The sequence below is a fragment of the Oncorhynchus tshawytscha genome, linkage group LG26, assembly GCF_018296145.1.
Source record: "Oncorhynchus tshawytscha isolate Ot180627B linkage group LG26, Otsh_v2.0, whole genome shotgun sequence".
NCBI lineage: Eukaryota > Metazoa > Chordata > Actinopteri > Salmoniformes > Salmonidae > Oncorhynchus > Oncorhynchus tshawytscha.
Window position 1 is genome coordinate 20,517,062 of NC_056454.1, and position 17,914 is coordinate 20,534,975.

The 17,914-nt window shown below is 42.6% G+C and overlaps 1 protein-coding gene across 3 annotated transcripts; it reads left to right on the top strand.

Moving 5' to 3' along the window:
- The first annotated feature begins 179 nt into the window (after nt 1-179).
- Nucleotides 180-8,513, top strand: si:ch211-218d20.15. 3 transcript variants are annotated; one of them, XM_024389200.2, is made up of 8 exons: nt 180-514; nt 761-879; nt 1,085-1,145; nt 1,249-1,316; nt 5,006-5,108; nt 7,235-7,353; nt 7,532-7,677; nt 7,881-8,513. In XM_024389200.2, the coding sequence occupies exons 1-8, from the start codon at nt 451-453 to the stop codon at nt 7,981-7,983; spliced, it is 783 nt and encodes a 260-aa protein (XP_024244968.1). In that variant the 5' UTR covers nt 180-450; the 3' UTR covers nt 7,984-8,513. The 3 variants fall into 3 exon arrangements, with proteins under 3 accessions (XP_024244968.1, XP_024244966.1, XP_024244967.1); XM_024389198.1 differs by lacking the exon at nt 180-514 and having other exon boundaries at nt 523-879; XM_024389199.1 differs by lacking the exon at nt 180-514 and having other exon boundaries at nt 523-879; nt 1,255-1,316.
- Nucleotides 8,514-17,914: the final 9,401 nt, after the last annotated feature.

Below are 17,914 nucleotides of genomic sequence, written 5' to 3' on the forward strand. Positions count from 1 at the left end.
ATCGATTTACGATGACATCATCCAGAAAGCAGACTGGTCTTCAATAGGGGTAGGTTCAAAACTTCAAAGCTGCTGTTCGATCTGAAATGGTAGGCTATATCTACTGTTCTGATGTAAATTATATCAAGCGTTCTTCTAGTGTGTGTGCGTGTGCTGTATTTCCAATGCATACTTGCTTTTGCTTGTTTCCATTTCTCATGATGTACCTTATTTCACATTGCTGAATGTTTTGATGGATTGGATCTCAACGATGAATTGATCTTGAACCGTTCAAAAATACCTCAGTGATCTTGAACGCACCCCTTGTCAGACAAAAATATTTCTGATCGGCAATGAGCGCAAATCTTTTCCGCAGCGATACACGGCCACTAACACACACCAACGTTATTTTTTTTTCTGGATGATAAAGGTCGATTTGTCAGATAATAGGTTGATAACGCTAATCGAGATATGGCAGCAGTCAGCTTCTCCGAGGCACTCTGTCAGCCGTGCGTTTATCACGAGAAATTCAAAGGTAAGTCGAGCATCATTGACACATTATTTAGTTCATTAATTGCATGTGCGATTTAACTGGTTATCACACGACGTACAATGGCGTACTGCTTTGATTTGAAATTAGTTAAGTTGCATTGTACACAGATTGTCGCGTACAATAGGGATTCTTCAATTCTACACATTGCATTCCTAGCTATCTGTTCTGATCTAAACGTTGCAACCCTCTTGGGGGGGGAACCTTATGTGCTGAAACCCCTGTTGTCAGTTGAGCTGAATGTAAAGAGACCCCTGATGCCTGTCCACCTGAGTCCAGAGCAGGTGGGGCTGGAGATGCTGTATCTCTGTGGACAACTGGACCTTCTCATCAGGGCACAGGTACACCAGGTGAGAACTCATGCATCCCATCTGAGTATACCCTTCCTCACCAGAACTTACTGACACTTGAGTATGAGAGTACTGTAATGGAGAACTTGAGACATTTTTGATATTGTGTATTTGGAAATTAACTGTATTATGTTTAGTAGACCTACTCTATTTGTGCACAGCCTCTTTTGAAATGTATTTTCACTCCCATTCCCCTGTATTACAGTTCCAGGAGCAGCTGAGACAGGACTGTAGCCCTGAGGAGTCGGCCACTTTCCAGGAGCAAGGTGAGTCTCAATCAGAACAGAACAGATGCTCTGAAGTAGGCCTAACCCTAACTGCAGCTCTTGTCACCTTGCCTTGTCTAATGTCCATTTTGTATTTACCCAGGAGCAGAGATTATTGATCAGATGCTCCAATGCTTAGAACACCTGCCAAAACCTATGCCGCACCTGGAGGTAGTACCACATCAACCTATAACAACATATACAGTTGAAGTCGGAAGTTTACATACACTTAGGTTGGAGTCATTAAAACTTGTTTTACAACCACTACACAAATTTCTTGTTAACAAACTATAGTTTTGCCAAGTCGGTTAGGACATCTACTTTGTGCATGACACAAGTCATTTTTCCAACAATTGTTTACAGACAGATTATTTAATTTATAATTCACTGTATCACAATTCCAGTGGGTCAGAAGTTTACATACAGTGAGTTGACTATGCCTTTAAACAGCTTGGAAAATTCCAGAAAATTATGTCATGGCTTTAGAAGCTTCTGACAGGCTAATTGACATAATTTGAGTCAATTGGAGGTGTACCTGTGGATGTATTTCAAGGCCTACCTTCAAACTCAGTGCCTCTTTGCTTGACATCATGGGAAAATCTTTTAAAAATCAGCCAAGTTCTCAGAAAAATAATTGTAGACCTCCACAAGTCTGATTCATCCTTGGGAGCAATTTCCAAACGCCTGAAGGTACCACGTTCATCTGTACAAACAATAGTATATAAGTATAAACGCCATGGGAACACGCAGCTGTCATACCGCTCAGAAAGTAGACGCTTTCTGTCTCGTAGAGATGAATGTACTTTGGTGCGAAAAGTGTAAATCAATCCCAGAACAACAGCAAAGCACCTTGTGAAGATTCTGGAGGAAACGGGTACAAAAGTATAAATATCCACAGTAAAACGTGTCCTATATCGACATAACCCGAAAGGCCGCTCAGCAAGGAAGAAGCCACTGCTCCAAAACCGCCATAAAAAAAGCCAGGCTACAGTTTGCAACTGCACATGGGGACAAAGATTGTACTTTTTGGAGAAATGTCTTCTGATATGCTGAAACAAAAATAGAACTGTTTGGCGATAATGATCATCGTCACGTTTGGAGGAAAAAGGGGGATGCTTGCAAGCCGAGGAAACACCATCCCAACCGTGAAGCACGGGGTGGCAGCATCATGCTGTGGGGGTGCTTTTTTGCAGGGGGGACTGGTGCACTTCACAAAATAGATGGCAACATGAGGAAGTAAAATTATGTGGATATATTGAAGCAACATCAAGACATCAGTCAGGAAGTTAAAGCTTGGTCACAAATGGATCTTCCAAATGGACAATGACCCCAAGCATACTTCCAAAGTTGTGGCAAAATGGCTTAGGACAACAAAGTCAAGGTATTGGAGAGGCCATCACAGCGCCCTGACCTCAATCCCATAGAAACATTGTGGGTAGAACAGAAAAGCATGTGCGAGCAAGGAGGCCTACAAACCTGACTCAGTTACACCAGCTCTGTCAGGAGGAATTGTGGGAAGATTGTGAAAGGCTACCCGAAAACTTTTGATCCAAGTTAAACAATTTAAAGGCAATGCTACCAACTACTAATTTAGTGTATGTCAATTTCTGACCCACTGGGAATGAGATGAAAGAAATAAAAGCTGAAATAAATCATTCTCTAATATTATTCTGACATTTCACATTCTTAAAATAAAGTGGTGATCCTAACTGACCTAAAACAGGGATTTTTACTAGGATTAAATCTCAGGAATTGTAAAAAACTGCGTTTTAAATGTATTTGGCTGAGGTGTATGTAAACTTTCAACTGTAAATATAGCTGCATGCAGCAAGTTTCAAGTTTTATTAGTTTTAGGTAAGGGATACACAGTCCAACGAAATACTTACTTGCAGGTTCCTTCTCAACAATGCTACCACAATAAGAAATAATTAAATATAACAATACAAACATGAAGTAAAGGTCTCAGTAGAGTAGAATGAAAATTTTAGCATAAGAATATGACAGGAAGGCACAATTTATAGTGCAATATTTACACACGTTTTGGGGAAGGGCAGGGTTCAAGCTATGGCAATACAGTGCAACCATCTGGACAAATTGGACACATCTCCTTAGGATGAGCTATTTCTGTACTACTTACCACGCTTGCCAAATATCAGAACTCAAAATCAAACAGGTCGTGCAATATGCTTTTGATGTTGTTGACTTTAAACGTCTCCAGAACCGCTAGACCGATCGGCAAGCCTCTAGCCAATTAATATGGCCGCTATAAGCCAATAAGCTTCTATGAATGGCTTTTCCTGTCCAACAGTGCCCGCATGCGGCCAAACAGTACCATACTATACAGGTTAGCTAGACTCACATCCCTGAGCACCAGTGATGTAGTGCTGTCGGAGCGCAACTTATTTTGATTTGATAATACATGGAGCTGGTAAAAATATTTTTGAAAAATAATTTCTGAAGCTGAACAATTGAATTGATGAATGATTATTTTACATAACAGAACCAAATCTAATATCCTAGCATAGGTAGGCCTATAACGTTACACTAAAAACACCAAATTTCTAGTGAGATTTTAAGAGCTGAAGCTAAATAGTCACATTGCTTTTCGCATGCGGCCAAAACTCAACAGCGCACGCCACTCGGCAGGATATATGCTTTGATTGAATCAAAATACAACAGGCTAATAGTTTGTTAGCACCATCTGCTCTAATTCACTCACGAAACAGTAATTTAATATTTAAGTGCATATTCCCATGAAGACCAAATGATTGGCATGCAGACACAGTTTGGACATTTCACCGGTAAAATGTAAAGGATTATCATTCATGATTGTCAGTGATGAATGCCTATTTTTGAAATTTGGTATTGCTAACTTGGTGTTTGAGGGTATCAAAAATATAACATTTTCCTGAGATTAAATGTGTGGGCATAGACAGACATTGAAATTGTAGGATGCATTTTATGCACATTCTATACAAATACTCAGTAGACTACATCTGTCTGTACAAACTTTGATTGAGAAATAATGATGTAACAAAAAAATAAATGCTCTCCTGTACCTAAAGAAATGGCACTACACCACTGCATGTGGGCCAAATTTCAGGACTGTGGGTCAAACAGATCTAGAGATAAATATGTGCCCATTATAGCACCACAATATGGTCGATCTGCCTGCGCTTGCATATTTTTAGTCTTTACAGTGTTTAACATGTACATCAAGTTATATGAATAACCATGCATGATTTACATGCATTTGTCTTAAATCAAACCCACTTGAATATTTATTGGTCCATAGTGGCCATGTTTGAGATATTAGCCTGGAAAATATTGCATTGAGAGACCTTGGTTTATAGATGATAAATATCAAGTTTCATGACAATTGGTCATTCGGTGCCAGAGTAGCGTTGTGTTTTTCACAAAATTCAAAATGACATTATGGTTCCTTGAGGCAAATGTGTTTTTTGTGAGGAGAGTAACTTATTTGCTGACTTGCACTCTAGGTCACACAGGGTGAGGGGGGTAAGCTTTCAAAGTTCAATCACTTGTTATAGCGCCACCATGTGGCCAATTGGCATGGCATTGCATTAGATGCTGTGGCCCTTTACCATCATGCAAGGTTATATCCTCCTCAGCCTTCTAATCTCACATTAAGTTTTTTCACCAAATCTGTGGAGAACCTGAATAATGAACGCCAACAAATTCAACAGGGTTTCACCCAGCTTTGCTGTTTAACCCCTAAGAAGTTTAAATCATCAGTTGAGCTCCTATTCCAAATATATTCTCAAGTATTTTTAAGGGGATGTTACATTTTTTCATTCATGTGATTTGTCAGAATTGTGAAAGATGTGGGGTTTTTTCAGGACTATCTTGACATGGTGGGTCTGTCGACCATGTACCCTCGCGTGGAGGTGTTCCTCATCCAGGGCAGTCCAGTAGACATGCTGGAGAAACCCCCAATGGATGGTAAGATCGGGGGTTAAAGCAGCCCAGTAGACATGCTGGAGAAACCCAAAATGGATGGTAAGATCAGGGGTTAGAGCAGCCCAGTGGAGACACCCCTATTGATGGTATTGAGTTAGGGTTTAAGAGGTCAGTTCACTTCATCTTTATTTAAACAGCATAGTCCACTCAGCAATAATTTTTGTACCAGTTGGGGGGGTTAGGGAGACCAAGCACTGACACCTGATTCAACCTATCATGTGCTTGTTTTTTTGTTAAATAAAGGTTAAGTAAAAAATAAAATAAATCATGGTCTTGAATTTAAACTACAGTTATTTGAACCAGGTGTGTAAAACTGGTCTCGAACAAAAACCTGCCCTTCAGAACTAGAATTACCCACACTAGACACATATCTACACTGAACAAAAATATGAACGCAATATGTAAGTGTTGGTTTCATGAGCTGAAATAAAAGATCCCAGAAATGCTCCATATGCACAAAAAACGTTATTTTATCAAAGATCATCCATCCACCTGACAAGTATGACATATCATGAAGCTGATTAAACAGCATGATCATTACACAAGACAATAAAAGGCCACTCTAAAATGTGCAGTTTTGTCACACAACACAATGCCACAGATGTCTCAAATTTTAAGGGAGCGTGCAATTGGCATGCTAATTGCAGGCATGTCCATCAGACGCCTCCAACATCATTTTACAGAATTTGGCAGTACGTCCAAACGGCCTCACAACCGCAGACCACGTGTAATCGCCATCCCAGGACCTCCACATCCGGCTTCTTCACCTCCTGGACAGCTGATGAAACTTTGGGTTTGCACAACTGAAGAAGTTTTGCACAAACTGTCAGGAACCGTCTCAGGGAAGCTCATCTGCGTGCTAGATGTCCTCACTAGGGTCTTGACCTGACTACAGTTTGGCGTCGTAAACGACTTCAGTGGGCAACTGCTCACCTTTGATGGCCCCTGGCAGTGTACTCCGGATTAATCCTGGTTTCAACTGTACTGGGCAGATGGCGTGTGGGTGAACAGTTTGCTGATGTCAGCGTTGTGAACAGAGTGCCACATGGTGGCGGTGGGGTTATGGTATGGGCAGGGATAAGCAACGGACACAATTGCAATTTATTGATGGAAATTTGAATGCACAGAGATACCGTGACGAGATCCTGAGGCCCATTGTTGTGCCATTCATTCAAAATGTTCCGGTTCTTCCATTGCCTGCATAATCAACAGACATGTCACCCATTGAGCATGTTTGGGATGCTCTGTTTGATTTCCCGCCAATATCCAGCAACTTCACACAGGCATTGAAGAAGAGTGGGACAACATTCCACCGGCCACAATCAACAGCCTGATGAACTCTATGCAAAGGAGATGTCATGCTGCATGTCACGGGATGTCACGCTGCATGAGGCAAATGGTGGTCACACCAGGTACTGACTGCTTTTCTGATCCACACCCCTACTTTTTTAAAAGTTATTTTTTAAGGTATCTGTGACCAACATATGCATATATGTATTCCCAGTCATGTGAAATCCATAGATTTGGGCCTAATGCATTTATTTCAATTGACTGATTTCCTTATATGAACCATGGCCAGCGAAGAGCCCGGATCTCAATCCCATTGAGTACATCTGGGACCTGTTGGATCGGAGGGTGAGGGCTAGGGCCATTCCCCCCAGAAATGTCCTGGAACTTGCAGGTGCCTTGGTGGAAGAGTAGGGTAACATCTCACAGGAAGAACTGGCAAATCTGGTGCAGTCCATGAGGAGATGCACTGCATTACTTAATGCAGCTGGTGGCCACACAAGATACTGACTATTACTTTTGATTTTGACCCTCCCTTTGTTCAGGGACACAATATTCCATTTCTGTTAGTCTGTGGAACTTGTTCAGTTTATGTCTCAGTTGTTGAATCTTATGTTCATAAAAATATTTACACATGTTAAGTTTGCTGAAAATAAATGCAGTTGACAATGAGAGGATGTTTCTTTTTTTGCTGAGTTTATAACTCAGTAAACAAATGTAATTGTTTTTGTTCAGTGTAGTATGCAATGATTATAAGCAGTTTATAAACAGACACTTCACCTTTATAACCGCTTATACCTAAGATTGTGTCTCTGTTGCAGAATACTTCTCACACATCGGGAGGCTCAATCAGCTACTAGTACTTAGTCAGCAGCTAGAGGAGGATGTAAAACATCTCGGGAGCCACAAATACATCGCCCACCAGCTGTCAGTTATATATGTAAGTGGTCTACTCATTTCTATTTTGTATACTCTATTCTATTGGTAGCCGATTAGTCTGTTCTCTATGTTTATTATATTCATAGGTCAAACTCGACGGTACAATAATAATTTCCCCCATTGCACATTCACGGTTTCACAGTGATTTACAAACTTTATCTCACCTTCATGTGTTGTAGCAAGTGCTCAGCTCATTCCGAGGTATCCAGCCACTGTCAGTCCTGAAGAAAGAGATTGAGGCCAACTTCAGACAGATGAAGACATCTTTGCTGACGGAGGAGGGCTCCAGGCAGGAGCCTCAGCTCCCAGCACACTACATCAGCTGGTGAGAGCAGGAGCTATTGCTTTAAATTATGGACTGCATTCAATTATCACACTTTCCTTGCAGTGCAGTGAATGCCCCAAGTTTCACTATCAGGCTAACCTAATCCCAACCTAACTCCAAACCCAGTTAGTATTAATTGGTTTAATGTGATTACTTTACAGTTACAATCATAGTGTACTCTTTTGGAATGTGTGTCCCTGCAGGATATTGGAGCTGACTCTTAGTATAACGTCAACAGTCTCCTCGCTACCAGAGGAACTCACTGAAGACCTGAGTCCAGCCATGACCTTTGTGTCCCAGCTATGACATCACACCTGACATTGAGCCCGTGTTACATATTACCAACCCGTGGAGCTGAGGGTCAACAACATTTAAACAAATTGTTTTTTATTAATGTCCGACAGACCAACCCGGTGATTCAAGAATGATGTTTTGACATGTCACTGTCATTTTATTGAATAGGGTCCTAAGCTCTCATTGGTTAAGTGGATGAATGTTAATGAATGTGTTATAAATGTGTTAGGCCAAATGTCTAAAAAAGAGGTGCTAAATAATGTTACTGTATGAAATTGCATTTGAACAAATTGTTTACATTGGCCAATGAATTAAATTGAGAGATAAGCCTATAGACTGAAAATCTTCTGAATTTCAATAACAGAGATTGACCACGAGTCATAGATTTGAAAGAGTACAGGCTAATCGGGCAAAATGGCCACGGAAGTTCAAGGCCGACCGTGGTAGAGCATACATTGTTAGCGGAAAACAGGATAGTGAATGGAAAAATGGAAATCCTCATGGTCAATCATCGTCTGAATAAATACACATTTGAAAGAAAACCATTGTACCAATACTTGCTTCTAATACACCAGATATATGTCATTGAACCGATTATTTGGTTTGATTATTTTATTGGCTATCAACTTGTGTTACTCAGCTAGGCCTGCACTGTCACGCAGTGTTGCCAACTCATTAAGGAAAGTAGCTATAAATCAAATCAAATGTTATTTGTCACATACACATGGTTAGCAGATGTTAATGCGAGTGTAGCGAAATGCTTGTGCTTCTAGTTCCGACAATGCAGTAATAACCAACAAGTAATCTAACTAACAATTCCAAAAATATTGTGATGGACGCTGTAGGAGAGAGGAATAACCTCGTGTGAGAGACAAAAAGTGAGTAAAAAACATCCTAAATATGTTTAGAACTACAAATGAACTTCTGTTGATTTTTTTTTTTTATGTCACAATTCCAACCATCCTCTAATTTGTGACTTCAAAGTATTCTAGTGATTGGGACCGGGGAAAAGTGACCCAAAAGAGACACTCCAGCAGAGTTACTTAGTTTTTTAGTTAAGTTTTTTAATTTGGTTTGGTTTTTAACCTTATGGTCCACTTAGGAGCCTACAACAAGTCACAGTAAAACATGAACATTTTTAACCATAACAATTTTTTTTGTATACATTCTACATTAACAATCTAAATGGACCAAAAAGAGACAATAGAAAAAACTGTCAATGTGAGAAAATTATGGTAACTAGTCTGGCCCTAATTCAGGTTCGTTTTTTAAAATGTAAACCAGGGCGGGATCAGCCAGCGGCAGCTTCCCGCATGCGCGATTCATTTGCAGTCTGGACGCGGATGGGTGAACATCTGCTCTGACTGCAGTTGGGAGGGCCTGCTGCGCGAGGACTGAGTGCTTTGAGGGCCGCACCCGCTGCTCGTTGAGAAGAGTAAGAACGATACGTGCTTTCACGTCAGTGTCTCCAATAACACCAGAAAAAGTCGCTAGATTTGTTGCGAGTCGCTTTTTTGAAAATGTGTCGCTAAAGGGGTCTGAATACTCGCTAAATATAGCGACAAAGTCGCTAAATTGGTAACACTGCGATGTCCGCGTCTTCTTCGGTGGGGTTTATCGGCGGGTGGCATCCAACGTTATGGTGCATTACCGCCACCAACTGTACTGGAGTGTAGTCCAGAGAACGCGAGAAACCTAATCCTACCTACCAGCCCCGTTTCTTAAAAAAGCTAACAAAATATTTGGGACTATATCTAATGACGTTATACTCAATATACTCTTTAAACTAATTTCCTGTATCCCCTTCTCCCTCATAGTAGATCTCATCCTCTCTCTTTCCCTCCATTTCTCCAACGTCACTCCATATCATGCTTTTTGCCTCTGTCTTGCTCATTGAAACTAGCACATCAGCATCCCCACTACTTAGTGCTTGTTTAGCCAGTATATCAACTGCCTCGTTCCCCTCCACTGTGTGACATCTAGCCTTTCCATGGTTCGGCAGCCCGTACAACAATACGCTATCCTTCCGTCGTCTATTACAGTTCTGATCAATGCAACATATATGGTCTTCAATGAGGCACGTCCAGCCCCCCACTCCTTCCCTGTCAGACAGCACAAATAACGACCTCCCAATATCCGTCGGTACCTGAGAGTAAGCATCATTAATCATGATTGAGGACAACATATGACTAATCACGCTCCCCTGTGGTGTACCATTATCCACCATGTAGCTGCCTGAAAGAGACTTCCTCACCTGGATAGACCTTCCAAACAGGAAATCCTTTATCCAGTTGTACGTTCTTCCTCCTACCCCCATAATATCAAGCTTGATTAACAACCCCTCCTTCCACATCATATCATACGTCTTCTCCACATCAAAAAATGCAGCTTCAACAGTCTCCTTGTTCACCTGAGCCTTCCTGTTCTCTGCTCATAACAGAGCACTGGGTCCATTGTTCCCCTACCCTTCCTGAATCTGCTCTGATGTGGCGATACTAAGCCCCTGCTCTCCAGGAAGGAAGTTAGCCTATCCGTTATCATACACTCCATAATCTTACATACATGTGATGTTAAGGCCATTGCCCGATAGCTTGTTGGCCTCGTTGGGTCCTTTCCTGGCTTCCGGATTGGTACCACTATTGCCTCCTTCCAGCTGCCTGGTAGTTTCCCCTCCCACACTCTATTGTACAACACCAATACATTATCCAGTGCCTCATCACTAAGATGGGCCCTCATAACATAGCACACCTCATCTTTCCCAGATAAAGTTAACCCAGCCTTACCTCTGCCATGGTAAATGGTGCATTCAATGCATAATTTACATCCTCCCTCCTATCCAGCAATCCAGGATGTTCCTCTCTTGTTCTCTCTCTCTCCCTCTGCCCTTCTGACAAATTTACAGAGCTATGCACTTGGACAAACGCTTTGGCCATCATCTCTGCCTTCTCATCTGTTGCTGCCACATCCTCCCCACTCATCAACACTGGATAATCCCACTCCCTTCTGACCCCACTCATCCTGTTAATCATCCCCCACACTTCTCCCACTGGTGTCGCCCTTCCAATGGTGTCACAGAACCAACGCCAACATGACCTCTTTGCCTGAGGAATAGTTCTCCTCAGAGCCTGGGCCCGCTTATACTGAATCAGATGTTGGAAGTTATGTGTCCTTTTCAGTACTGTAAATGCTCTGTTCCTACTCCTCACCATTGCCCCACACGCCTCCGTCCACCACAGGACTGCTTTCCTCCTCTTCCTCCCTGAACTCTTAGGTACTTCTGCGTCTTTCTTTTCCCAAATGCAGTTAAGCCAAAACCACGCCCCGTTATTCAGAGGGGCGTTCTACTATGCTTCCATTGGCTAGCATTTGACAGCTGTTTGCTCGTCACAGGGCTCACGGCAGCTGTTGGCTCGTCACAGGGCTCGCGGCAGCTGTTGGCTCGTCACAGGGCTCGCGGCAGCTGTTGGCTCGTCACAGGGCTCGCGGCAGCTGTTGGCTCGTCACAGGGCTCGCGGCAGCTGTTGGCTCGTCACAGGGCTCGCGGCAGCTGTTGGCTCGTCACAGGGCTCGTGACAGCTGTTGGCTCGTCACAGGGCTCGCCACAGCTGTTGGCTCGTCACAGGGCTCGCGGCAGCTGTTGGCTCGTCACAGGGCTCGTGACAGCTGTTGGCTCGTCACAGGGCTCGCCACAGCTGTTGGCTCGTCACAGGACTCGCCACAGCTGTTGGCTCGTCACAGGGCTCGCCACAGCTGTTGGCTCGTCACAGGGCTCGCGACAGCTGTTGCCTCACAGCCTGTTGCTTGAGAGACTATCCTGAGGTCCAAACACTTAAAATACGCACCCTATCCCCACAGCCCTCAAATTAAGTGGACACTTCTGATGACGTATCATGACGTCTGATGAGTATACACTTGCAGGGCAAGGGGCAAGGGAGGAAGGAATGATTTTTAAATGGACCACACTTGGCCGGAAATTTGTCACTCGTTCATCCCCTGATGATTGTGTTTTCAGCCACCGGTGGCTTGTGGGTGCTTTATATGTGCTACATTCAATTATGAGTGCATGTCTACTTATATTAAATATATCATTATTAATATACGCCTACTGTATGATAGCTAGCAAATGAATTAGCTAACTAATGTTAGAGTGCCTAGCTGGAACTTCTGAAGAAGGAAAAAGTTTTATTTCTACAATTTCCAAAAGATAACCAAGCAAAAACATATTTACTTTTTACGTAGTAGCAAAATGTCTAACTTATTTGCATTCGTTTTTTACTTACACTTGTATGTTGACTTCTCCATTGATGTTGTTTTTAAGTTTTCAAAGACTTTTCTTAGCAGATGTACAATCATCGCGAATTGAATTATGGGGAGTTTCAGGCCCTGGAGTGAACATAATTGTACACTCGCAACGAGGGCTGAGGGGCTTACATTGCAAACTTCCCTTGCTTGGCTAATCATTTGGACCATCCTCCAAGATGGCGACGGGGATTCCCCCAAGGGCATAAGGCGAGGGTGTGTCTTTTAAGTGTTTAGACAACAACCCCATGGGATGACCACACACCCCTGAATGACAGTGACCTTCTAAAGTAAGGATGGAAAGCGTCATTTAACAATTAGCTGCCTACTGTAATGCAGACCTATTATTATCATGTTTGGTAACATTTGCCCATATATTTACTTCAGAGTTTCAATGAGTTGTAAAAATGTCTCAGAGAACTCTGCTGAATTCCCTCAATTGAAGGTCAGCTAAGCTAACCTTGGCTACTTAACATTACTAGCTCAATATTTAAAGTTGTTATATTATCATTAGTTGTCTATCAGGTAAAAGCATGTGCTTATTATTCATAATTTCTCAATGACCTATTAGCTAATAATTTCTTTATTTACTATATTTACTATATATATTAATAATTTCTATACATTTCTATTTGGAGTTGGCTACCCCCGGGTACAAATATCATATTTGTTCACTTGTGGAGAGACCTACCCATAGAGAACACTCAACTTTTGAATTAAGCCTATGCCTAGGCGTGAATTCGGTTGAAGAGTTACAAGAGTGGCTTCTAAAGACTAAAGACACTGGAGTGCCATGGAGGGTCAGCATAACAACACCCAGGAAAGGACATACAATTACTCTCAAGGTAATGATTGAAGTTTGTAAAAATGAGATTTTATCAGTAGGATAGAGCAAATGTAAGGCATGCAGACATTCAGATAATTAATACAATACACCTTCTGTTTAGGCTGATTACAGATGCCGTCACAAGATTTATAGTAGATCCCCCAACAAGGGAACATCAAAAAACACTTGCTGGCCCCCCAAAATGAGTATCACTCTGATACGCTGTGTCACCGGAAAGGGGAGGCTGAGCAGGTGTGTGAATGGTTTATTTACATATACAAGCCTGCCCATTGTGGTTAATCATTCTCTAACTTTGATTTAGCTGAACACAATCAAATGTTTGTTCTAGGAGCAAGGACCCACATCTTCCTATGTATCCAGCCATGGTGTGTGTATCCAATGTCCACAACCACAATCTCTTTGTGGCTGATGCACTTAAACACCGGGATATTGAAGTCAAAGCCACAGAGACCTTGTCAAGGCTATTTGAGATTGGGCACTCCCTTTTATCAGATTTGGATGTGCTAAAAAGTGATCTGCAGATAAAAAGTTCTGTTACCGGTACATATGTCTTATACCCAACATCTTCTCTCTTTCTTAAACATATTTAAGGTAATTCAGATGTACTCTGTACTCTGATTGGTCTCACCCACATACATCTCATATACACTGCTCAAAAAAATAAAGGGAACACTAAAATAACACATCCTAGATCTGAATGAATGAAATATTTGTATTAAATACTTTTTTCTTTACATAGTTGAATGTGCTGACAACAAAATCACACATAAATTAACAATGGAAATCAAATTTATCAACCCATGGAGGTCTGGATTTGGAGTCACACTCAAAATTAAAGTGGAAAACCACACTACAGGCTGATTCAACTTTGATGTAATGTCCTTAAAACAAGTCAAAATGAGGCTCAGTAGTGTGTGTGTGGCCTCCACGTGCCTGTATGATCTCCCTACAATGCCTGGGCATGCTCCTGATGAGGTGGGGGATGGTCTCCTGAGGGATCTCCTCCCAGACCTGGACTAAAGCATCTGCCAACTCCTGGACAGTCTGTGGTGCAACGTGGCGTTGGTGGATGGAGCGAGACATGATGTCCCAGATGTGCTCAATTGGATTCAGGTCTGGGGAACGGGCGGGCCAGTCCATAGCATCAATGCCTTCCTCTTGCAGGAACTGCTGACACACTCCAGCCACATGAGGTCTAGCATTGTCTTGCATTAGGAGGAACCCAGGGCCAACCGCACCAGCATATGGTCTCACAAGGGGTCTGAGGATCTCATCTCGGTACCTAATGGCAGTCAGGCTACCTCTGGCGAGCACATGGAGGGCCCCCCAAAGAAATGCCACCCCACACCATGACTGACCCACTGCCAAACCGGTCATGCTGGAGGATGTTGCAGGCAGCAGAACGTTCTCCATGGCGTCTCCAGACTGTCACGTCTGTCACGTGCTCAGTGTGAACCTGCTTTCATCCGTGAAGAGCACAGGGCGCCAGTGGCGAATTTGCCAATCTTGGTGTTTTCTGGCAAATGAAAAACGTCCCGCACAGTGTTGGGCTGTAAGCACAACCCCCACCTATGGACGTCGGGCCCTCATACCACCCTCATGGAGTCTGTTTCTGACCGTTTGAGCAGACACATGCACTTTTGTGGCCTGCTGGAGGTCATTTTGCAGGGCTCTTGCAGTGCTCCTCCTGCTCCTCCTTGCACAAAGGCGGAGGTAGCGGTCCTGCTGCTGGGTTGTTGCCCTCCTACATATCTCCTGATATACTGGCCTGTCTCCTGGTAGTGCCTCCATGCTCTGGACACTACGCTGACAGACACAGCAAACCTTCTTGCCACAGCTCGCATTGATGTGTCATCCTGGATGAGCTGCACTACCTGAGCCACTTGTGTGGGTTGTAGACTCCGTCTCATGCTACCACTAGAGTGAAAGCACCGCCAGCATTCAAAAGTGACCAAAACATCAGCCAGGAAGCATAGGAACTGAGAAGTGGTCTGTGGTCCCCACCTGCAGAACCACTCCTTTATTGGGGGTGTCTTGCTAATTGCCTATAATTTCCACCTGTTGTCTATTCCATTTGCACAACAGCATGTGAAATTTATTGACAATCAGTGTTGCTTCCTAAGTGGACAGCTTGATTTCACAGAAGTGTGATTGACTTGGAGTTACATTGTGTTGTTTAAGTGTTCCCTTTATTTGTTTGAGCAGTGTATTATCTGTGTTTAAGAAAATGGCTATAACAATGCATTTTCATATCATATGCAGTGTAAGATAGCAAATCTTGGGAGACTACAGAGCCAAAATCAAATTTAAAAAATATACTTTTCTGTAGAATATATTTTTTGAGACAAAGTTTATTTGACATTTTCACCATGTATTTGGCACAGATTGTATCAGAAAGACTTTAGGAAAGAGTATGGAGTGCAGAGTGGGCCTTCCATGGTGTCAGCACTAGAGAGGCAGAGAGTACAACCTCAAATGCAGCAACACCTGGAAGCACCAGGCTGCAGTGGTGCAGAACTTTGGATGCTTCTCTAGCAACTTCCTTCCCACAACACCAGAGATGCGGGCTGAGCTCTTTAAAATAACATCAGGAGGTAATACAGTGAAAACAAAACATTATAAAACCCAACATGAAATGAATGTACTGTTAATGTACATAAATACATGCATCAGTGTTCATTGTATGTACTTTGAATACCTGTTGTAGCTAACATTTCCCTGGAGTTCCTGCAGCCCCTGAGGGACACAGGTCAGCCAAGAGGTAAGTCAGACAGAGGTAACATGCCTGTACTCAAGAAATACTTACACTGTTTCACAGACATAATACAACCACTAAAATAGATTGTCATATCATTCACCAGTATGATTCTAACTATTAGCTACAGCTCATTCCAATCAACAACTTGGGGATTCAAGCTCACCAGTAAAAGGTATGCAGCTTAAACATCAATGTTCAGTACATCCACACTTCATGAATGAATACAGTAAAATGATTTAGACTGGCACTTGTATTCTGTTTGGGTCATCGTTTTCCATTGTTTTCAAATAATGGTATACGGTATTGTCATTCATATTGAGTGCAGTTGAACAATCCAAATATACAACCTTCATTGTACCTTAGTCGTCGTATCTTAGTAGTTTCCATGTTCACTTACAGACAGGGCCACCTGCTTGGAGGAACAAACAGAGTGTGCTCCTCACCAACAGCCTGTGCCCAGTGACAATGATGAGAATTGTACTTCTAAGTTCACATTTAGCACGGACATTATTTTGACAGTGACATATTTTCTGTAATTTTAGTTGTCTGTCACCTAATAATGGTATGAATTACTATACTTTTACATTGCACAAAAAAAATATGTTTACAGATATATCCTCTGAATTATCACCAATTGACTTGGTTGCTGGAATGCTGGATGACCTCAAAGTGCTGAGTATTGATGACAACTTTAGTGAGGAAATTTAATGCAATTAAAGGCAATCCATCAAGGCTTGTGTCAGCCATCCATTGCTTTAGGAAGTCTCACATCAGCCCAACGGCTAACAGCACAGCAGCACTCCAAAGAGCTGCCAGACGACCAGGCCCTATGATTCCCTGATAGCCTACAGCTGTTGCCCGTCGTTCCAACAAGGCTGGTACAAAATGGCGTCTCACGACTGGACGACCAAAAGGCCAGAACAGTGGCGCGGAACACCCATACTGTTCACATGCTAAAAGGAAAAAGCCATCAGAAATTAGACATCACAAGTTGTCTGACTCAGTGTATGCAAATAGTTCTCACACAGTGAATAAAGCACATGTGAAGTAAAATGTTCCCTTTGAAGTTCCTACTGTGTGTATTAAGGATTTAGCGAATATGATGTAAAACATAACTAATCAGTCGAATATGCTATGCTACAGCCAAGGGCAAATGTTATTAATCAGTGTGCAATGTGTGTGCAATGATCTGTAACACCACTAAGCAAGGGGCATCACCAAGCAAGGGGCATCACCAAGCAAGTGGCACCATGAAGACCAAGGAGCTCCCCAAACAGGTCAGGGACAAAGTTGTGGAGAAGTACAGATCAGGGATGGGTTATAAAAAAATATCAGAAACTTTGAAAATACCATGGAGCACCATTAAATCCATTATTTAAAAATGGAAAGAATATGGCACCACAACAAACCTGCCAAGAGAGGGCCGCCCACCAAAACTCACGGACTAGGCGAGGAGGGCAACACAAAGAGACCAAAGATAACCCTGAACGAGCTGCAAAGCTCCACAGTGGAGATTGGAGTAACTGTCCATGCGACCACTTTAAGCCGTACATTCCACAGAGCTGGGCAGTACAGAAGAGTGACCAGAAAAAAAGCCATTGCTTAAAGAAAAAAATAAGCAAACACGTTAGGTGTTCGCCAAAAGGCATGTGGGAGACTCCCCAAACATATGGAAGAAGGTACTCTGGTCAGATGAGACTTAAAATGTAGCTTTTTGGCCATCAAGGAAAACGCTACGTTTGGCGCAGACCCAACACCTCTCATCACCCCGAGAACACCATCTCCACAGTGAAGCATGGTGGTGGCAGCATCATGCTGTGGGGATGTTTTTCATCGGCAGGGACTGGGAAATTGGTCAGAATTGAAGGAATGATGGATGGCTCTATATACAGGGAAATTCTTGAGGGAAACCGTTTTCAGTCTTCCAGAGATTTGAGACTGGGACGGAGGTTCACCTTCCAGCAGGACAATGACCCTAAGCATACTGCTAAAGCAACACTCGAGTGGTTTTAGGGGGAAAAAAACAAAAAAATGTCTTG

Coding starts and splice junctions, on each gene's coding strand:
- si:ch211-218d20.15 (XM_024389198.1), top strand. CDS start 592: ATGGCGTACTGCTTTGATTTGAAATTAGTTAAGTTGCATTGTACACAG. Junction 5,109..7,234: donor GGAGAAACCCCCAATGGATG/GTAAGATCGGGG, acceptor TCTCTGTTGCAG/AATACTTCTCACACATCGGG. Junction 7,678..7,880: donor CCAGCACACTACATCAGCTG/GTGAGAGCAGGA, acceptor GTGTCCCTGCAG/GATATTGGAGCTGACTCTTA.